The sequence below is a fragment of the Colletotrichum destructivum genome, chromosome 9, assembly GCF_034447905.1.
Source record: "Colletotrichum destructivum chromosome 9, complete sequence".
Taxonomy (NCBI): Eukaryota; Fungi; Ascomycota; class Sordariomycetes; order Glomerellales; family Glomerellaceae; genus Colletotrichum; species Colletotrichum destructivum.
The window spans coordinates 2,402,197-2,423,790 of NC_085904.1; the positions used below are offsets into that span (position 1 = coordinate 2,402,197).

General features: G+C 51.2%; 8 protein-coding genes across 8 annotated transcripts; 7 read left to right on the forward strand and 1 right to left on the reverse strand.

Moving 5' to 3' along the window:
• Positions 1 to 904: 904 nt before the first annotated feature.
• On the forward strand, positions 905 to 1,078 carry CDEST_13849 (uncharacterized protein; the record flags this gene model as incomplete). Its single annotated transcript, XM_062930005.1, has 1 exon — positions 905 to 1,078. One exon carries the CDS (start codon positions 905 to 907, stop codon positions 1,076 to 1,078), a length of 174 nt encoding a protein of 57 aa, XP_062786056.1.
• A 550-nt stretch (positions 1,079 to 1,628) lies between these two features.
• On the forward strand, positions 1,629 to 2,252 carry CDEST_13850 (uncharacterized protein; the record flags this gene model as incomplete). The annotated part of the gene is made up of 1 exon (XM_062930006.1): positions 1,629 to 2,252. The coding sequence occupies one exon, from the start codon at positions 1,629 to 1,631 to the stop codon at positions 2,250 to 2,252; it is 624 nt and encodes a 207-aa protein (XP_062786057.1).
• A 519-nt stretch (positions 2,253 to 2,771) lies between these two features.
• Positions 2,772 to 4,335, forward strand: CDEST_13851 (uncharacterized protein). Its single transcript, XM_062930007.1, has 2 exons — positions 2,772 to 3,228; positions 3,435 to 4,335. Exons 1-2 carry the CDS (start codon positions 2,969 to 2,971, stop codon positions 4,069 to 4,071), a joined length of 897 nt encoding a protein of 298 aa, XP_062786058.1. The 5' UTR covers positions 2,772 to 2,968; the 3' UTR covers positions 4,072 to 4,335.
• Positions 4,336 to 5,739: 1,404 nt separating this feature from the next.
• Positions 5,740 to 6,370, forward strand: CDEST_13852 (uncharacterized protein). The gene is made up of 3 exons (XM_062930008.1): positions 5,740 to 5,898; positions 6,003 to 6,197; positions 6,260 to 6,370. The coding sequence occupies exons 1-3, from the start codon at positions 5,807 to 5,809 to the stop codon at positions 6,282 to 6,284; spliced, it is 312 nt and encodes a 103-aa protein (XP_062786059.1). The 5' UTR covers positions 5,740 to 5,806; the 3' UTR covers positions 6,285 to 6,370.
• A 2,715-nt stretch (positions 6,371 to 9,085) lies between these two features.
• On the forward strand, positions 9,086 to 10,967 carry CDEST_13853 (Putative alpha/Beta hydrolase; the record flags this gene model as incomplete). Its single annotated transcript, XM_062930009.1, has 2 exons — positions 9,086 to 9,664; positions 9,804 to 10,967. The coding sequence occupies 2 exons, from the start codon at positions 9,086 to 9,088 to the stop codon at positions 10,965 to 10,967; spliced, it is 1,743 nt and encodes a 580-aa protein (XP_062786060.1).
• Positions 10,968 to 11,343: 376 nt separating this feature from the next.
• CDEST_13854 (Putative O-methyltransferase domain, S-adenosyl-L-methionine-dependent methyltransferase superfamily) lies at positions 11,344 to 12,795 on the reverse strand (the record flags this gene model as incomplete). The annotated part of the gene is made up of 3 exons (XM_062930010.1): positions 11,344 to 12,166; positions 12,220 to 12,544; positions 12,588 to 12,795. 3 exons carry the CDS (start codon positions 12,793 to 12,795, stop codon positions 11,344 to 11,346), a joined length of 1,356 nt encoding a protein of 451 aa, XP_062786061.1.
• A 2,890-nt stretch (positions 12,796 to 15,685) lies between these two features.
• CDEST_13855 (uncharacterized protein) lies at positions 15,686 to 17,406 on the forward strand (the record flags this gene model as incomplete). Its single annotated transcript, XM_062930011.1, has 7 exons — positions 15,686 to 15,829; positions 15,897 to 16,009; positions 16,069 to 16,151; positions 16,220 to 16,381; positions 16,433 to 16,524; positions 16,582 to 16,695; positions 16,756 to 17,406. The coding sequence occupies 7 exons, from the start codon at positions 15,686 to 15,688 to the stop codon at positions 17,239 to 17,241; spliced, it is 1,194 nt and encodes a 397-aa protein (XP_062786062.1). The 3' UTR covers positions 17,242 to 17,406.
• Positions 17,407 to 17,945: 539 nt separating this feature from the next.
• On the forward strand, positions 17,946 to 21,537 carry CDEST_13856 (Putative Homeobox domain, Zinc finger C2H2-type). Its single transcript, XM_062930012.1, has 4 exons — positions 17,946 to 19,069; positions 19,141 to 19,854; positions 19,903 to 21,085; positions 21,140 to 21,537. The coding sequence occupies exons 1-4, from the start codon at positions 18,151 to 18,153 to the stop codon at positions 21,237 to 21,239; spliced, it is 2,916 nt and encodes a 971-aa protein (XP_062786063.1). The 5' UTR covers positions 17,946 to 18,150; the 3' UTR covers positions 21,240 to 21,537.
• Positions 21,538 to 21,594: the final 57 nt, after the last annotated feature.

Genomic DNA, 21,594 nt, shown 5'->3' on the forward strand with positions numbered 1-21,594 from the left:
CTGAACGGGCATGGGGATGGCATAATATGCGAGGGTGAATGCGGATAGCAACAGCCGAGTATAGCAGACACTCCCTCAAGTCACACACTTTTCCCTGAAACTTTCACAAGGCCGCCCGTCTGTGTATAATGCCCGCAGTGGGGTGGTGCGCCAGTTCCCCTCTCGATAACGTTCGGATCTACTTGCACAGTGGGCAATAACGCTCGTTCTCTGCACTGCGTTGGACAGGTGTCACCTTCTGGCGAACTCCCGGTCGGCGCGGGCAGCCATTTGACTTTTGACAGGCAAGTTTCTCCGTCGCTTTCCGGTGGCAAGGTCAAGCGTGCTGTGCGTCGCCAGTTGCTCCGGGTCAACTTTTCGCAAGGGCTCGAGTGAGGGTCACAGTCACGGGGTCAAAGATGTCCTATGGTTCTTTGATGGCTTGGATGATGGACTGTCGTAGGCCACTCGGGCAAGATGTCCGGCGGCAGGGAATCCGCCTGACCGTCCCAGAGCCTTGAGCCTACAGCTTCAAAATGCCTTTGTTCCGCTCAATCGTTGTGGTTCAAATCATCCATATGTCGTGGGGGGACGCCTCCCGTATCCCGTTGTAAGCGCAAGCTCGTCCTCCTGGCCCGTCCAAGACACCGACGTGCAATGCAGGTCCATCTGCAGAGCGGCAGCCTGCAGCCTGCGAGCTGTCATGCTTACGCTCATGTCATATGTACGGCGAAGTCACTGGACGCCAAGAAAGATCTGTGCCCCGAGACGGAGGAGAACAGACAGGCAGGCAGCGGGCCGCCCTCGCTAGCGCCGCAGCGTCCCTTCCCGCGCCGTTGCCAAACGACGAAAACGACGGGCTTGTTTGCCTCGTAGTGTGGCTTCTTGGAGGTGGCAGTGCGAGGATCTTTTCTTGGCGAAGCGGATGGAAGAGGGGGGGTGGTGTTTCGGCGCCGGACCTCGACGGCCACCGGCTCCTCTCCCGATGGAGATTTCGGCTCCGGGGGACGGCGGGAGCTTGTTCCTGCGTCAAAGATATCGCCATGTTACTATTGCTATAGATACCATGGCCTGTTTCCGACAGGTCCCCACCAGATAATTCGTCATCCGTGTTCACCGTACCCACGGGTTGACAGCTTCTTTTTCGCGTAATACCTCTCGTCGTAGTGGATGGCTTCTGTTGATTTCCAGCCGCGGATAATACCCTCTCCATTGTCAGACCCCGTGTTTCTTTCTCAGACTCAGCAGGGTCGTGGTAGGTCCTGATGTGTGAGAAAGTTACAATATTCAGGTCGTGACCAGGATTTTATGGCTAATCGAAGAGTCAAAAATTCTATCAGAGCCATTCCATTGCCGCCTTGAAATCCCATGGCGATCTGCGTAGAACCCACAATTTGCACATCCAGGTCTTGACAACAAGGTAGAATTTAGTGTTTTACCCCTCAAGATGTAGCATTCTGACGAGCCTTGGTCCAGAGAATGATATCGAAAAGGCCCATCCTTCAGAGAGGGCCAAACGTGTCGGAGATAGTATCAACGCATCACAGCAACGCCCTCTTTGCAGCGGCTCATCTCGAGCTTGAAGAGATTCCTCTCTCCACGACCCATCAAAGGTCCTTATACAATCAGAGGGGACTCTCGGCGACATCATGATTTCCATATCCAAAATTATCTCTAGCGTCAGAGCCGGCAGGCCAGTGTCCACGCAGCACGGCGCCGATCCCAATACGGAACAAGCACCCATGCCCGTCCGGAAGCCCGCCCTGGTGGACCACAGGCCCGAGGTCGAGAGGCTCGCTGAGGCCATCGACTTGCGCATCGGAGGCGCGCCCGTCCCGTTCGACGTGCTCCGGGTCAAAGAAAAAGACGGATGCAAGATCGTCCACATATACGCACACACGCCGGCCGGCGACGACGACGACGACGACGACGACGGCTCGAACGACACAGAGAACGAAATCGATAACGCCGGTCCGAGCGCTGAGATCAAAATCTGCTTAGCCACGGAGAAGTGGTGGAAGGATGTCACCGGCGAGATCATGTACGTCGCCGACGGCAACTCCGAGGACGGCGGCAAATTCATTTCTGCGCTATTTTATCTGGCTGATCTGGACGACGAGGTGGCCGACGTGGTGGCCGACGACAACGACGACGACGACGACGACGACGAGGAGGAGGAGGAGGAGGAGGAGGAGGAGGATTATGTCAAGGTCTACCACGAGTTTCAACCTGAGGAGATCGACCCTTCTAAAGGCCAGGGAGCGCTAGAGTAGCAGTCTGCCGGTTGTCTGATTTCTGTTGCGGCTACTACACGTACAAGAACTTGAGAGAACTGGGCTGGCCAGTCTATGCTGGGTTTCACGATATCGGATCAAGCGAGTCGCATCACGTCAGTTGATATAGGTATCAGCAAATCGGTTCCAAGGTATCACTGTATCACCTAAGAAGGCCTCGGAGAGCTTGCAGGAACGGGAACGAACTAGAGAGATACCAAGATCGGGAGTGTCGCCTTAAACAAGCTTGGAAGGCTCCGTGTCTGCAGGGGACCCCGAGAGCTGCTCCATATTTGTGCTGGGGGAGAATCCCAAGCGAGGTCTCCTCAAGGTATTCCGAAACTGTATCCCGGTGATCCATCCAACAAACATAAGCTTAAGGTCGGTAACTGATTGGATCTTGCCACGGCGGCGCAGGACCGCGGCCGCTGAGCCGCCCTTGGCTACATTCCGGCCCGCAAAATCGGCCAATGAGCGGAACTGTCACATCCAACACAACGTACGTACAAGGGTCTGAAGGTGATGCCTAGATGGATGGTGTTGCTTCTGCCACCGTGGGTCTTGTTTGATAACGAGTAACCCGCCTGGGGCCGTTGGCTCTGCTCGGGTTGAAACTTTTCCCTAGACATAGATTCCAGCAGACAGCCCCCCCCCCCTCTTTCTTCCACACTTTGACGAAGCTGCTGGGGAAATCGCTGTTCCCAGCCAGTTGAGCAATGAGCTCCCTCACGACAACGTTCACGCCACCGGCGTCCTGTACCCATACGGGGATCGCGCATATCCAGGTCAATGATGTGCAGTACTACCTCCTCCAGGGCGAGCCGGCGACTTCGACCGACTGCTATCCGGACGGGTACGACCCGGATCGAACGGCTCTTTATGCGCCGGGTGTCTGCCCGAGCGGCTACACCGAGGCTTGTTCCCGGCTCGAAACGTTCGCGACGGTGACAGAGACCATCTTCACTTGCTGCCCTACGTAAGTCTCGCCCAGCCCTTCGCCTTCTCGATCGCTTCCTGTTCTGCTTTATCGGCATTCCACCCCCGCACTGCCGGGGTACAATGTACGATATCAGAAACAAGCTGGGCGCATAGCGCTTGATGCCTTGGAGGAGCTGCTTAGGAGCCGACCGCTCTCACGCCGGGCTGAATGGCCGATGAGCCGCTGACCGGGAACCCATACAGTCAACTAGTGCATTCGTGCCTGACGAGCACGAACGAGAGATACTCATGGCAGAGCACGCTGGCTTGCTACAGCACGATCACGACTGAGCGGGACGGAAAATGGACCATCAGCGCCGTGACCAGGGTATCGGATGGGACGACGCAGATAGCAAGGGAGACCGGCACCGAGACGTTTGGCGCCGTAAACGCACACGGCGTCCAGATCAAGGTCTGGGACGGCGCCTTCCCGACATCGACGTCAACCTCGGCTACGCAAAACGCAGGGCCGTCTACGCAAGACTCGGGACCGACCGGGGCGCAGAGCGAGGGATCCGTGCCGAGGGAAAGGCAGGACGGCGACGACGCCGGGGCTGGGACGGGCTTGAGCTCCGGCGCCGCCGCTGGCATTGGTGTCGGTGCGGGGGTCCTGGTCGTTTCGGCCTGCCTGTTCGGGTTCTGGCTCTTGAGGCGCAGGAGGAAGAGGACGACAAATGGGTATACGGCCGCCTCGAAAGGCAGCAGGCCACGGTCGAGTGCGAACGTGCAAGAGCTGCCGGCGGAACCGAAGGAGCCGTCCGTGAGGCACGAGATGGTCGGCGATCACCAGTATCCGTATCGGCCGGGGGATCCACCAAGGGAGTTGGAATCGAGAATGTGAGTTTGAGCGAGGAGCACTTGGTGAGACGCATAGGCACGATGCGAAGGGGTATGTCGCGTGTCGTTCGGCATACTGCTTCGTGTACCTTCTGCCCAGCTGAGGAACAGCGCAATTACCTGTTAGTTTGGGGCCGAAGGGACTCATTACGGGCTTCATCAAGCCCAGGCCCGTCAATATCGCCAAGGCGGTACAAACTAGGTGCTTCAGAGAAGATATGTGTAGAGCCTATTTTTCGATAGAACCAGTCCTTGACATGAAAGTTCCGAATGTTGGAGACTTCGTGCTCTTTCGGCATCCTGATTGCCCGGCTCCACCTCCGGAGTCACGGCGCCGCTTCGTCCATCGGGCCGCCCAGCAAAAGAAAAACCCCGAATGCCTTTTTGAGTTCCCCGCCCGTCTTCTCGATGGGTACGTGTCACGCATGCCATGCGGACCCGGTCAGACTCTGGGTGGAACCATTTGAGAAGGTTCATCTGCGAAGGGCGATCAACGGAGCACACACGACTCTCCTTAATCTGCCGCTGGGTATAAAGCTCTTGAGAAATGCAACGCCTTGAAGAGTACAACTGATGGATTCGGTCTCGGCATCGCCAGCTTGGCATGTTTTTGCTCATGTTGAGTCACTTTTTCGATAGGCTGTTCACAAGCTGAGCTTGGTAGCGACCAGCGAGCTTGACGTCGATGATATTATTCCATGCTCAATAGCTGCCGCCGATCAACTCGACAACTATCCTACCGGGTGCCGATGGACTTTATATATGACAGAGGTTGGGGTTTACTGCCATAACTATTGCCTAGCAATCCTTCAGAGCAGTGAAGCCCATTCGCAACTGATGGGACCCGCGGAGGGCGTCGGCGAAGAAATGAGAGAATGGTTCAAATGGCCCCTTAACTATTCCACTCGTGCACCACGGTGCTGGGTACGAATGTTGTCTTCAGATGAACCGGCCAACGCTAACTCAAGGATCCATGTCCTTGTTTCTACAATTCCTCCATTTGACCTACGATGGTATTCCAAGAATCCAAGCACTGCCCTGAACGTCCACTCGCTTGAGGTCCGCGGGCTCCTGCGCAAGTAAACTACTCATCGAGTCCACCAACCCGAGTCATGTGATTCCTCCTTTCCGTTGTCATCGGAGTCTACCGCGCAACTCCTTCTAACATGAACAGAAACGTGATCAGAGTCTTTAAAAAGGACAAAGAGTCGAATGGGGGTTCTGTTAGTTGGACAATTGAGGTCATAATCTTTGGCTGTATATCTTCGAGTCCAACCAACACTGGCAGCTGTTTGTCTCCTTCTCCTGACAAGACAAGGACACGGTTCCGAGGTCAAATGAAGTGTTCTATTATGCTCTGCCACCTTCTCCACCAAGTAGCTGCAAGACACCAAAGCGAGCGGATTAGAGTTTTGGACTACTGAGCTATCTTTGTACTCGGATTCCCCGGCAAACGGAGATTGACAGCTCATGCTACGGTAGGAGTGCAGCCTACGATGTCCATTACGATATTTGAGGCAATGTCAAGCAAGCGTTGCATGCTCCACACCGAGTCCGAGAGTGAAAGTCAAATGAAGATGGATCGACGAATACGAAGGATAGCTCCGCGCACCTTGGTATAAGAGGCTGGAGGAGCTGCAACGTTCTAACTGTCATTCTAGCAAACCAGTCACTCTTTTCCACCAAAACCCCAACCACAGTAGAATAATTCTTCCAGTCAACCAATAGTAATATTCAATATGCACGCCTTCACCACCCTCGCCGCCGCCCTCGTGGTCGCTGGAGCCCAAGCTGCCCCTGCTCTTGAGAGCCGCCAGATCATCTACGGATGGTGAGAACTTCCCCTTCCCCAAACATGGGTTGCTCTTAGCCGCCCGCTCCCCCATGTTAGCCTCGTGAACTTGCGAGCTGTAACGGCTGACTCTCGAGGCGAAGCTACTTCACCGGCGACGGCATCATCGACCAGTACGTCAGCGTCGGCCACGACATCGACGTCACTGGCGCCAGCGGCAAGACCTGGAACATCGACTGCGGCACGACATCGCAGCAGCTCGTCCCCAACGTCTTCGCCAAGTGCGACGTGAACGGAAAGCAGCCCTTCGGTATCACTGCCAACGCGAAGGACGTCAAGTACGTGAACAATGTCGAGTGCGCCGTTGAGAACCCAAGACTGATCATTTGTTCTCCCGCAGCGCCATCAACTGCCCGATTTCCTAAGTCAATGATCGCATTTATCTAACGTCAACCATATAACCAACATAGCCTTGATAATAATAGAAATTTAATTTGAACACCTTGACAACATCATTCAACTCCATTAGACCTTGTTGACTCAAGGATAGTATTGCGTTATGATCCGGTAAGATGCATGGCTTGGTTTCTACTGATACCTTGATTCCCTGCCCGACTGTCCTGTTTCTCATGTTGGAATGCACTCAAATGGATTGACTCCCCGCGAAAAAATAACGTCAAACTTGTGGCTAGAGGATAGACAGACTAAAGCACCAGCGTTAAAGTGACGAGTTCAAATCAACAATTAGTACCAGTAGCCCCGCCCACCATCACAGGCATCTAGGAAGGGGTTTCAACCCATTAGTCTCTAAGCATCTTTTCTAAACATATCCCGTGTTCTGATGAGCCCTATATTTGAAGCCAAAGGGAAACATTGCGCCAGGATTTACGCAGACGACGGTTGACGGTCAAGAAGCCGTCCCTCGCTGTTCCAAAGCATCGGTTCTTCCTTCCGGTTTCTCGCCAATGGAACCCCATGGAGCCACTTCGTTAGCACTCAAAGATCAAAGGTCGAGAAAGGATTGGTTGCTCTTGCTAGTAAATCCCTTTTTCTTCAATTTCTTGGTCTGACCATGACTTGAGACACTACCCTCGTCACTTGCCGCCGATACCATAGTAGTAGGATCAAGATTAGAACACACAGGGCCAAATCTAGCGAAGACGCCTGTATTCGCAATACCTATCCACCTGACATAGGTTACAGTTATGAGTGACCTATGGTGTGAAAAAAGATATGTGGGATAGGCTTTGGGGTTGACGCATCCAAAGAGGAAAGCTTTTTGTAGTTGTTGAAGTGGCAAAGGGTATGACGAAAAGGTGAACCTCGTACATTAAGCAGGCGCAGGGTAAGACTGCGTTCCAACAACGCCTGTCCTGCTCTCCCTAATCCCATATTAACGCCGAAACCTAAGCTTCAGCTAAGCTCAATCATCCCTAAATATTAGTAAACAGTCAATCTTTTCTTAATGCAGAATAACAGCTTCCATGCCTCTTGAAGAACGAACTTTGGTAACCGAGACTCGCGCGATGGAGTAATCTTCTGCAGTCATTCAGCAAGAGTGGTTCCCGCTCTGTATCGCAGCAAATGGTTGGAAACTATATCACAGTGGGCTGTTTCCCTTGGAGCAATAATAATGAAAGTGGAAATGAACAAGTTAGATGGAGTATGAAGGTACATATTTGACGCTACGAAGTTGAGCTCAGAGGACCTAATGGACTTGGCCGGGCACCCGCTTCTCGGTCCTGGAAAGGCACATCTGAGCCGGGACGGGACGTTCAGCCGAATCGGGTCCGAAGCCTGGAGCTCCCTACGTCCGCCCTTGCAACTAATCCACCAGGGAATGCTTTAGCTGTGCGTCTTGCAAAGAGAGTGCCTCACGGGGATGGATTCTCTGGCCTTTGAGGCTGCTCATGGGTTAGAGGGCTCCCGGTAAACATCCCAGAAGCTTCGTTTGCGAGCACGTTCCATGTATGGCAATTCCTACCGAGGAGTTCGTGATGGTATACTTGTTCCATTCATGACGTATCGACGGTTTTTGAGATTGCAACACTTCAGAAATCGTATCGTATCGTAGGCTTTCCCGAGATACTCGGGTGACATAAAACAGCGCCGATTATGGGTGTGGTAAAGGTAAGGAAACTGTTCTTTGTCGCCCGAGTGCCGAGGCGCTGGTGGAACTTTTTCCACGACAAAGGGGGAGAGGGCGCAAGTCACCACCAGACGATACAACTCGAAGAGAACACGCTGAGTTAACGAACACGGCGATTGCCCCCCCTTCCCCCCGGATGCTGGAAACCATGCGGCCTTCGGCACTGTGTCTGCTTTGACAGTAGAATACACGAAGACAGGGGTATCCCATAATCAGACCTTCGGAGTACATGAACTATGACACCGAAAACTGCCAAACTTCAGATGCTTCACTCCAATAGATCCATTTATACAACAGGAAATCCGAGTCTTGGCCATTCAGATTCCGGCAAGACCTCACATGCCCGGCAAGGTCCGACATCATTGGTTTTGGCCGGTGTTTATCGCTGCTATGGTCAGTCGCTCTTTGGTTACCATTTCAGCCGAGTGAAGTAAATCCATTGGCTGTCATTATTTGAGACAGTAAACGTAAGCTACGTTGACAGACGCGCAACAGATTTCCGAAAGGGCTAGATCATGTCATGAATACATCCAAAGTGCGGCAAGTCAGTTTGAAACTACTGCAGCCGGCATGATCATGCAAGCGGCCCACGATTGCCTTCAATCATCTCCACCTCGATGACAAGTTAAGGACCCTTTGTTCCCACTCTATTTTGCGAATACGGAGGTCCGCTTGGTTTTCAGGCTCCTACTCCAGCGTCGCCACGTGCGATTCATTCCCTCCGACGACATACGTCACAGAAGCTCGGCTGGCTCCGAGGGCTCTCGAGGTTTGGGGGGGGGGAACTGCACGTTCTCTTAAGCTTTTTGAGTGTATGAAATATCAGGCTCGGAAGCATCTGGTGGGTTCTCGGCACATCACTGCCGGTAATGATAGATAAACCGACGTCCAAAACTCGTTTGCATCGCAGTTCTTACTAGTCGATTCGACTGCACTACGGCAAGCGTTGTTTTCTGGAGTTCGACGGCCGAGAGAAATCGATTTACAGGCGTCTCGATCAGCATTGCACTGGCGCTCTGGTCCGAGTTCCCGGGCACACGGAGGAAGACACGGTATCGCCATCTACGACACCCCACGATGATCGTCCAGAAGACATGGCCGCAATATATCGCGGTACGTGTTCTCATCGTCATGATGAGAGACCTTGGTCTACTGGGTTTCACATACTTCTACGCTATATTCGCCCTTGGGGGCGTCAAGGCCATCGCGCACCCAGTCTCCATTTTCATCGAGGTTATTGCCGCCATCGAGATCCTATTCTATCTCTTCTTCTTCCTCCCGTATAGATGGTATCTCCAGACGTACAAACCATATCGGCCTCCCCCCATGAGCCGGTCACAGCGGGCTCGTCTCTTCTACAAGGCGTTGAGTCTTGTGCCAGATGGAGAAGATTTCGTACGGAAATGGATGCTCAATGCTCACATGGAGGATATTCGTCGAGACAACCTGAAAGACTGGCTGCTTTGGGCGCTATTCGAACAGGACAACATGACCAACCGACCCACAAAAGAGATCAATGCCGAACTCGACCAATACATCGACGATGCGGAAGAGAAGTTTGGGATCAAGTTGCGTTCGGGTAGGGGCAAAGCTGAGGCATTGAGGCTTTCCTTCGACCCTGTGATAATTCAACATCGTAGCTTGTTCTACTACATGGTGAGTTGGAAGTTTTAACTGTCACTCTTCGTATGTCTACGGAGTCTACAACGACACACCACAGACAACTAAAGGCAAATGATAGATGGTTTGCATTCGGTTCTACGTACTGAATGTCGGCTGACTGTGTTCTCACCAGGTGATTGGAATCTTTGATAACCTGATGGCATTATATCTCCTTACGCAAGGATACCGTTATTACAAACAGCCGTTTTCGACGTTCTTCAAAGTCTTCCCCGTTCGACTCGTCAACCTTTTGCCATTCACCCACTCCGCTGCCAATGGGATGTCGTACTGGTACCGCCCACATAAGTCTACATCAAAACGTCCGATCGTCTTCATCCACGGACTAGGCGTTGGTTTAATTCCCTACATGTTCTGGCTTCACACCATACCAAAGGATGTCGGGATCCTCGCCGTCGAAATGTTGCCGATATCATCACGCGTTACGACATACCCACTCGCTCCAACGCCCGAGCTCTGTGAGATGATAGTAAAATGCGTTGCGCAACAACGAGCTTCTCAGCCTGCCCCTGGTTCGGGAGAGAGAGGAACGTGGGACGACTTTGTTCTCATCGGCAACAGTTACGGAACGTTGTTGATGGGGCAGCTATTACAAAGAGCGGACTTCGCGCCACGGGTTGCCGCGACTATCCTGATAGATCCGGTCTCTCTGTTGCTGCACCTCCCTGATGTGGCTTTTAACTTTACTCGCAGGGAGCCAACGCCCTCTATACGCGGACGAACAGGACACGGCAACGAGTGGGAGATCTGGTGGGCGAGCGCAACAGATGCCGGGACTGCATACACACTCGCACGGAGACTCTGCTGGCGAGAGTCTCTGATGTGGCGTGAGATGCTGACCCCAAGCTTGCGGAATGTCGAGGCAGGCTACTATGCCTCCGGCTCTCCAGAAGAAACCGCCGTTTTCGGCAACGGCGTGCAAGTGGGAATGCGCAGCACCGTGATACTGGGAGGGGAGGATTGCGTCACTGCTCCCAAGTCGGTGGCTAGCTATGTGTACTCCGGAGATGTAAGATGGTCGCCGGATGACATTGAAATCTGGAAACGATATGAATGGACCGGGAAACAGGAGTTGGAGCTTATGTTTCTTGATGGAAAGGACCACGGGCAGGGCATCATGGTTCCATTTCCTCACAAGCCCATCCAGAACGTCATCGAGACGTACTGTCGACGAGACGACGGATTCGAGCCGTTTGGCGACAAGTTCATTGGCGGGCCCGAGAGCATCTACGGCATGCCACAACAGACGCAAGAGGTTGTAGAGTTGAAAAACATGTGAACAATAGTATTAAATGTGGCGGCCGCAATTTTTTGGGGCCTTTGGTACCTTGGTCAAACTACCATTTTAACTATGGCGCTTTGTGGAACGCTTCGAGAAGCTTGGGGGAGAGGGGGGTTTGCCAATCTGGCCATTGTTTTTCTGCATGCATCATGTAATCAATTCTATAAGCTAGCATCGTCATGAACCCTTCCATTTCCATCTGTGATGTATATTAACATCCTGAATATTAGTTTTCAGGTAGTACATGATAGACTGGGAGATGGCCAGTCAATGGACGGTGTCTGTTAAACTCCCCAATTCGCGAATAGTATACCAAGAAACACAGAGACAAACTGGCTTGCGTTTACAGGGCCAGACCTCGAATGGTTGTTTCCTAAGATAGCGGGACTTCAAGTTCGATTACGTTGGAAGTGCTTGGCGGCTTTTTCCAGAGCTTGGTTACCCTGAGTCCCACAGAGTCGAACAACGCCAGCCATTGTTTCTCTGTGCGCTCCTGTCCACACAAATGTACCATCATTGCAATATCGTACGCAGCAGCGCTCGAGGGACATTTTTGGTCGTCGAGAACATGATCATAGATGAGCAGTTTGCTGTAACCAGGCTTCATTGCACTCTTCTGCATGTGCAAGATTTCTCGAGCTGATTCATCCGGCCAGTCGTGAATGATGTGACGTAGATAATATGCACGTGCATCTGTTACACAGTCAACACCCTGCTCAGCTGGCTCTGTGTTTGGAACTTTACCCTTTACTGGCTGTGGCGTGAAGAAGTTGTATTCCAGCCTGTTGACGGCATCGGGAATGATCGACTTTGCGTCTGCATCAGCAATGACTTCTCCAAGATCTTCGAGGTATAGCCTCGAGGCTTCTTCAGGATACATATTGTAAAGCTTTAAAAGGTCCTGACCAATGCCACCGCCTACGTCGACAAAGAGCGGAAGTTTGGGGTCAGATTCGTGTACCAAATTTTGGGGAGGATAGATGTCTGTCCAGGCTGGCTCCATGGCTGTCGAGAGCTTTTGGACAATGTTGAACGACTCCCCAATCTTTGGATTTTGCTTCATATACGACCAAAGGTCTCCATTATGGCCGGTGGATTTTCTTACCACGGTGTCGTGTGGATCAGTGGGATTCTTGTAGCCTCTCTCGGCTAGGTATTCAGGCATGAGACGATATGCATTTTCGCAAATTAAATAACTAACATCGTGAGAAAGAAGTTCCTGTCACAGATGGGTGGCAAAAATACTGACTGGAAGTCGGTGAGCATGTTGAAATCCGGATTTGCGAGTTCAATACAGAACCGGTTCGGTTTGAACTTCTCGTCTGGGGTCTGTTCGAGAAAGCCGTTCGAGGCCAGAAGCCGGAGAAATCGATCTTGGGCAGTAAGAAATCTCTCATGGATGGTTTTTATGGCCAATAGGATAAGGCAAAACTTACGGAGAAGCTGAGGATCACAGTTTCCGACCAGCTCGGCGAGCTGCGCGCTTGTCATAGGGATGTTGCCTTTCTCGTGCCACTTGGGCATCAAACCCACATCTTTGATGATCTTGAACCCGAGTGTAACAGCAGACTGCTCTTCGTTAACTTCAAAATGGCATCGGCTTATTCGTAAGAAAACGTGCCATGTTTGCCTGGATTCTGATGAAGGTCTCCCAAGGTGACTCCAACCTGGCGATGGCTTCATACGTTGCTTGAAGTGCCTTCGCTCGGTCTTTGTCACTAGCAAAAGCATCTGCGGTGACATTTTCCACGGTGCACAAGTACTCGGAGCCACGAGTAGATCCACCGTTCAAGCTATTAGCTGTGTTTGGTCCAGAGAGTGGCATTACGAAGCAGTCGGAATGTGAGATTTGACACCGAGAAGTGAGCAAGAGAATCTAATGTCGAGTTACGTCCAAAATAATAGGAAGTTTTGATGTTCAAGAGATGTCTTTAGATCTCAGAGCAGACGTTTAAGTACCTGATGCTTGATATGAGATGATGGCAAGTGGATGTAATGCGTTAGACTTTAGGTGCGATACTTTAGACTTTCGGTTCACGCTCCAGAAACTGTACGAACTCCGATTTCAGCGTAGGAATTCGCCAGTCCAGATAAAAATAAATCGATTCGGGAAAACTGTATCATTCATAGATGGAAGGTAGAGCAAAATTCTGACACGACCACGACTGGGTTGCTTTACTTGGAAGGGGATATCCTCTTCCGGTGCCGCTTGGCACTGAAAATCAGGTCTAGCGTCAGCAACGGAAGATGCGTTGCGGTCTGATAAACCTCTGTCTGAAATTCAATCGTCACATTCGCTCAACGCTTGAAAACGGCCGCCTATCAATGGTAACCACCGGCGGGGCTCCGCAATATTAGAGCTGGGCGATGCAGCAAGAGACTTTGTTTTGTCTGGAACTTTGGAAAATTGGATCCCCGAACCAGAGTTCGGAATCTGGGGCACGGTAAGACTCGACTATGGGACGTCCAGTGACATAGACTTTGGGCCCACAGACACAGAGGTCAAAACTCCGATGATCTCCACCTTTAGCAGGCCGTAACAGGAAAATTATTTTTCGTCCCATTATCTTTTCCGTCGGCTGATTGTCAAATGCACGGTACAGAGTGCCGAGGTCAACTAAAAGGAGGTATGGATTGGTGGCTGAGTACATCTCTGCACTTCTCTATGATGGACAAGAGGTACTTAATACCTAGGCAGGCCGGGGCCTCTCGTCCAGGTTAAATGGCATCCCTCCAGAGCAGACACGTGACACTGTTGACATAAAAAGCTTGTGAACATGCCATCATAGGGCCACGAGTGCGACTTTGGTGTGAAAGCCTTCCCGTCGGGATGACATGGATAGTTTAGTCTGGTTGAGACATAAGAACAGAAAGACTTGCCTAAACATGGCCGCAAAGACTTCGTGGATATCAGAAGTGAAAATATATTATTTACAGGCTTACTAACATTTCTAGTTAGGTTGCCCTTGACATATGTAAGAGGCATACAAGCTTGTCAACATTTATAGTAACAATGCAGCATATCTAATGAACTCTTTGAAGTTTATTGATTCCAGGCTATTTCAACGGACTTGTTGACGACTCAAAACACATCACGGAGTATCGTATCTAAGGCGCTGTAATACCAGAATGAGGGGAGGCCGTGTCGACGGAAACCGCGTATAACTCCCATGGCGAGCGAGTACGTCTTTAAGATCGCTGAAAATACAAGATGAAAACCTTGTGTGTTAATCTCACAGAGTCACTCGAGTAAGTGCACGAATAGGCAAAAGTGCTTTTATTCGTGGTGGTTGGGCATGTGTAGAAGGAAACCACTAACTCAGCAGCTGGTGACGACGGCCCGTGATATGACTGGACCGACGATATGGATTCGTGTGAACTGATTGGTTCGTTCACAAGCCGTCTCCACTGTCCCATCGGAATCCGGCTGGGCGTCCAACAAAGTGATTCTCAGAGACATCTGTATAGAACAGAAGCCCAGTGAAGGTGCTCATGGGCTCGTTGGTTCGAAGAGGTGGTGTTGTTCTCTGTAGGCCACCAGTCAAGGACGGTGCAACAGCATCCGGGTCCATAGTTCCTCGCCGTGCCGACATCCGACAGATGCCGATTCCAACAAAACCCAAATGTTTAGCATTTGGAGATGTTTGATTCCAACTCTGTCAAAACACTGATTTGCTAAGGATGATTTGCTCTCAGGATGGTTGACTCCCAAGACTGGGCAAGCACGTTAATAGCAGACTTTGGACGAACATTGCCTCGCGCCAGCAGGTTACAGGTACTGCACAAAAATGACTCGGGACAACCTAAAAAGGTCGCAGCTAGCAAACTTCACCAAATTTGGGGCTGTCGTAACACTCTGAGTATGTGACGCCGGAGGAACCCGACTGAGCCGGCTAGGTGATGAGTCTTTTGTTCGCAAAATTGGTCGCAAGAACTCTTCTAGGAGAATTTACGCAGGCCATTATGAGACGCTGCTAGTGAAGCGAATTGGTAACAGCATGATGTCCAAGTTTGTCGTTCCTTTGCACTTGTTCCCCGCCAGCCAACAACAGTGTTCAAATGAAATAAACAGTGTATACAAGCTTGGCTTGAGCCAGACGAGGCTTCTTCTGAGAACGTTCGGGGTTTGAAAAGCGAAAGCACGCTATATAATGTTTTGTGTGTTCTCGCAAACTAGGAAGCGTGCGCGGGCGAACTCGAGGAAGAAGGCCTCGCGGGTCTTGGCGCGGCCCGAATTCTTCTCGTGCCTGAGATAATTTTTACATAGCAAACTGATAGTCAATGGGTTGTTTAGGTGATTTTATTCGTATAAGAAACAATAAGACTGCATATTTCACTTGGTCTCATTGAGGTGGTTCCGTGTCTGGGTTGCAGACGTTCGATAGATAAAGATCTTACATCGTACATTGAAGATGTTTTTTCAACATTCCGAGAGAAGCTCTGCCAATGCAGTCCCACTCGGCGTATTACTCCGAGTCTAGGTTACCTTGACGATAAAGAACTTTCTTGATGCAAATCCTAAACCATCACCGTTATCAGGGGCTTGCCGGCAACTCAAAAGTCTTTCTTGAACAGATCCCCTCACCTTCAAAAGGACGCAGATCTCGGCCGACCTGTCTGTGTCTTGATCACATCAATCAGTCTTGGATTACCTTTCCAATGATCTTTACGTTGTGGCAGAAAAATGAGCATTTTGCTTGCGAGACCCATCGGCCATGGAGATAAACCCGATCATCGCCGAGATTTGGACGCTGTGTGCCATTGCGACTTTGCTGATTGCCGCCAGGGTCTTTTGCCGGGCCAGGCTTGTTGGTGTCGCTGGTTTTCGACCAGATGACTACCTCGTATTCTTAGCATGGGTAAAGAAGATTACCGATACCACAAGAACGAGTGCCAATGATGTACGAAAAGCTGACGTGCAAACAGGCCCTTTACACGTCCGTGTGCGTCATGGCGACACTTTTCACTCTCGTGTCGCAAGGTCGGCATACGTCGCTACTGACACCCGAACAACGGCGGACGATGCCGGAATCGGAGTTGTACGTTGTTCCAGAGTGTTTGAACTGCTGCGGGGACTCCTGCTAAGTAATTGGACCAGCTATCTATGGGAATATGGATCGAAGAACTTCGTTGCTGGCATGTGCATCTACGTATCGATCGTGTGGACGTTGAAGTTTCACAGTAAGCAAACGTTTGATTCGGGGTTTCTACTCTTTTCCGGAATATTGACTTATACTGACAAACAACAGTGCTGTTCTTCTATCGACGATTGGTCGCGGGGCAATGGGTAGAAAAGTTCATCTTCCCGGTGATGGGTCTTGTGGGCGCGACAGCAATTGCGATAGTCTTCATCATTGCCTTGACATGCCGGCCCATCTCTAAGATGTGGCAGATCCGACCAGACCCCGGAGGTAAGCAGGCTCATCATTATATGTTGCGAATAAGCCACTAAAACGCAACAGAAAATTGCGTCCCACAGAACAAAGTCTATTTCTTCAGCATCCTCTCAATGAATGTGGTAACTGACCTTTGTATAATTGCAATTCCTATACCGGTCAGTGTCCTTAAGGCAGAGCTCTGCGCGGCGTTACTTTGTTGACAAACAGACCAGGTTCTCAGTCTGGTTCGAGCTTCTGTCTGGCGTAAAATTGGAGTATACTTTCTCTTCGGACTCGGAGTCTTCTGTATAATGGCAGCTATAATCCGTGTGGTTCTGATATTTCACGTAAGTAATAATCTCTATGGTTGGTCTGCTTCTTCCAGATACTCATGTCTGTTTGAGTAGCCCACCGGACAATTTGGTCCGGGCGCTATGTGGTCTCTCCGAGAAGATTTCGTCGCGATCTTTGTTGGACAGGCCCCAATGATAGTGCCGCTTTTCAAAAAGAAATTTTGGACACAGAAGGGGTATCGGTATACACCAAAGTCGAGCCAAAGATCTGATGGTATTGAGATGAGTAGCGGAGCGTCAAATCCCAACAAAAAACCTCGGGATCCTTTCAGTCTCACTCAGCTGGGGTTTACACACATCACAAACCTGACACGAGCAACGCAGAACACACAGACCGATGTCACGGCAGTTGCTAAGCACAGTTCAGAAGCGCTTGCAGTAACAGAAGAAGAGGCTGCCGAACCATCCCAAGACGGTATTGCCATTCAGAGCATTGTGGGTGGGATCGAACATGGAACCAAAGACAGCCTCGAGATCTCTGTTGTACCTGTTGTCACAAAATCAGACGCCGCGGGAACAGTTGACGGGAAGAACGGATAGTGTCTTGAGGACTCAACAAATTGATATCGCTGAGCCAGATGTTCGTGATGAAGTAGAAAGAAAAAAAAGCCCAAAAAAGTCACAAGCGCATCATGAAAAATAACTATCATTTTAGAAGCTGGGAAACATTAGCTGGGCGATTAGACGCCCACATGGAACTTCACCTTTATGGAACAAGCGTCTTTGCTATTAGTTTCGGAAGAAACTGAGCATTTGTAAAAACTTAATCTTTAGTTAGAATTCCTTTGTATAGGAGTGTGGTAGGACATATCCCTCGTGACCTTTGACCGTTTTAATGAGTCAGCTGATCTGAAATCGGACTTTGTGATATCGTGACTCAGTGGCTAAAGTACGAACGTTGAACCATTGGGTGGGGGCTGAACTTAATGGCATCATCCACAGCAAGCAGGGCTACAGACATGAATACAGGGCTGATGATAACACAGCTCTCGAGAAACTTCTGCGGCATAAAAGAGTGCTCTCTTGGACCGGGTTCCGGGTTCGGACCGGGTACTAAGCCTGGCCACCTTTTTCCAAATAGACTGATCAGTCGATGGGCTCGGCCGACGGGTTTTTAGTGTAAGGCGCACTTGACACATGCCAAACAGCCAATCATAGAGAACAAATCAGTGGACCCTTTGTTATGTCAACGCATGAGCGTTCCGTTTGAGCTCCGGCAGCAGGTCTTTTATTCTTGTGCAAACCTCGTAGTAATATCCGTCTCAGTTGCAGCAAGACATGCGATAACACAACTGCCTTCCAGACACATACATACCTTACTTACGCCCTATCGTCGCCCTATCTGTCCCGTGTAGTGAAATGGTCAGTGACATCCTTGACCATACCGTCGCTATCGAAAACGCAACGCAAGCAGGGTTGTCAAAGGCAACCAAGGTGTCGGCGTAACTGATGAGCATGGGCGAACCAGCTGATACCGTTTCGTCATCGACGAATCCATTTGTGAATCTCGCCGAGATTTCCTTGTCTCATGATTCGCAGCCCGATCTCATCTTGGGCCCAATGGCCAGCGCCAGCACCCTGCCTTCCCATGCAGTTGAGCTGTCCAGCGGGGAAAACTCTCCATATGTTTTCAATGGCGCCCTGGACTACATTGACGACGAGGTTACAAGTGGTTGGACAACGCCCCTTGCATCCTGTGTCAACTGCACTGCCTGGGGATATCAATGCGAGGCTGCACAGGAAGGCGAATCTCAGAGCTGTTGTGTACCCTGCGCATCTCTTGGATGCGAGTGTAGCTTTCTGGACACCCACCCGAACTTTCTCGACCATGCTATCAACGACCTCATGCAGAGCAGTCGAACAGCATCAACTGAAGCACAGGGGCCACCGACGACAGACGTTTCAAAGAAATACAGTGGCCCTTTCGAGCCTGTAACGGCATCCACCACATCAACTCCTCCACCACCCAAGATCGGAACCAGGTTCTCTCGGGACTCAACTCGCATACTACGGCAATGGCTCTCCTCGCATAATCAACACCCGTATCCAAGCGAAGAGGAGAAAAGGATACTGCAACACCAGACTGGCCTCAGCAAGGTTCAAATCACCAACTGGCTTATCAACGCCCGCCGACGCGGCAAGGTACAAGGCCGTCACCGGTCGACTTCGCCGTACTCAGGGAATGCCGAGACCAGTACCGGACCTGTCAATGTTCCTAGAAGGCCAGGTACACCAGCTCCCCGGAGTAGCCCTCGATATCAGAGTTTGAATCCCCTTGAGCGATGGGTTGATTCTCCCCCGGAACACGAACCGGCCACCGTCACCGCTATCGCTCGTGCTATGGCGTCTAGCCATGCCAACTCTTCAGGTATGTTGTCGCTCTCGAAACCGGCTCCCGAACGTGGTTCCTACCCGCAGCACGTCCCTAACTGTTCACAGGTGCAGACGACAGCTATAATACCAGCTTCATCGATGATGAACCACCGCGGTCACTGTACTACACGTCGTCTGCAAGCAGTGCCGGAAACTCCAGCGGGGGTTCCTTTGCCTCTGCCTATTCCCACGCCTCCAAAAACTCTGCTGGAATCCCTCGTCCTGTGCTTCGCAGCCGCGCACGTCAACGGAGGCGTCCAAAGCGAACGTCACTCGCCAACCCGCGAAATCAGTATCAGTGTACGTTCTGTACCGAGACTTTCAGAACCAAACACGACTGGCAGCGTCATGAAAAGTCTCTCCACATGCCGCTGGAGAGGTGGGTTTGTTCGCCAAACGGCCCTCGTGACATTGACCCCGGCACCCATCAAACTTGCTGCGTGTTTTGCGGCGAAATTGACCCTTCTCCTGCACACATTGACAGCCACAACCCCTCTTCCTGCCAAGAGAGAACGTTCAATAGGAAAGACCACCTCAAGCAACATATGAAACTGGTTCATAACTCTGGCCTCTTGGACTGGTCTGCCAAACTATGGAAAATCACCGTTCCGGATATTCGATCCCGCTGCGGCTTCTGTGGCGCATCTCTTGATACCTGGAGTATCCGAGCCGATCACCTAGCCGATCACTTCAAGATGGGATCAGATATGGCTAGTTGGAAAGGAGATTGGGGCTTCGAAGACGCGGTGTTTGACATGGTGGAAAACTCCGTCCCGCCATGTGAGTGATCACCATCACGTTCGAGACTCGGGCTAACACAGACGGAAGATCTGATAGAATACGAGCGCTTCTCGCCATTCCCTTACCAGGCCAGTGGAACGCCCCCGGAATCGCCGCGCAACGCCTACGAGCTGCTCACGCTCGAGTTGAACCACTTCCTGCGACTTTTCCTCGATCGAACGGGGAACCTGCCCAACAACAGAGAGATTCAACTCGAGGCCTGCAGGATTGTGTTCGCTTCCGAAGTCTCGGCGTCAGAAGGCCACCTGGGGGTTGAGTGTGAATCATGGCTACGGGACCTGATCACATCGTCAGAGGACATCACAAGGGAGGCCCGGTTCGGACCTATACGCTCCCGGACCGAGAGCATGATGTCTGTGCTCCAGATCAAAGGGAAATACAACCTCTTCGAAGGCTGTCCCTGCGAGGCACAACTCGACGGATTTGTCGAGGCGCGCAGAGACTCGGGCGCAAATGATCTCAGCAACCAACACCTCCAGAACGAGGCCTGCAAGATAGTCACGCGGCTAGGCAAGAACTGGGGATTGTCTCCTGCGGATCTCATCGATAACTGGCTGGTCAACCTCATAAGCTCATCAACGAGGTGGCTTTCTCCGTTCCGATCGAGGAAGCGCCTTTCGCAGGTGGAATTCTTTGTCGGCACGTCAACACAGCCGCAACTCTTAAATGGGGAAAGAGCTTACACTGGGATACAAGTGCCCTTGGAGGTCCCCAGGGTTCAGGATACGTCGACCGTCTCCATTACACAAGCCAGTATGCATGACGTGGCTGTAGTTCCTTTCGATGAAGAGTCCGAATTGGGTAAGAGTTCAACCATGGCTATTGACAGCCCCCCTTCGTTTCAGCCAGCAAACATCAACTTCAGACAACCTGCTAGCACGGAATCCGTTTCGTATCACAGGGGTCACGAAACGTCTCGATCGATGGACATCCTACAGCCCTTTGAATCCCCATCGAGACACTTCCTTCCAGCAACCAACATGTCATGGCACAGACCGGGAAGCACCGAGTCGGACGGCCGCAGTTTGCCCTCCCATTTATCAACGGTGAAACGGAACTATGCCTTCTTCAACGATGCCAACTTCCACAGATGGCTGGCACAAGAGCTTCGACGCTGGATAGCGGCGACCATGTCCCCCAACAACCCGAACTGTCATGTTCCGTCGGACGAGGAGATTCAACACCAAGCACGGTTCATCGTTTATGAAGAGTTCGTTCTCTCCGTCTTTTGATGAGTGTTGTTCGGTCACTGACTTTTCACCAGCGGGGATCCGTGGAACCAGACTTCGGCAGATAACCACGAGTGGTTGCGGAGATTCAAGAAAAGTATCGGCATGGAGACTCAGGACCAGCTAGATGGGTAACCAAAAAAGCACTTATTATGATAGATGATGGGGAATGTGTCTTTTGGGGAGGGGGGAGTGTTTCGGTGGTGGGTAAGGTAGCGGACTGCTGTTCAGCCTTCAAAATGAGTTGAGAACGGTTTTCTGCCGTCGCCCGCAAACACCACCTAACCTTGGACGATCTGACTCGATGTTAAAGTAATGGTGTTGGAGTTCTGCTAGATAAATAAATGTTGGTCAGATGGCTGGCAAAGAGTCTCATTGTGTTGGAACTTGGGCGTCAAGTCAAAAAAACGGGGGTATGTCCAAGTCACAATCAGAGCTCCTTGTTTCAACCCAGTCCCCATATAATGCCTTTTCTTCTGGATTCTGTATC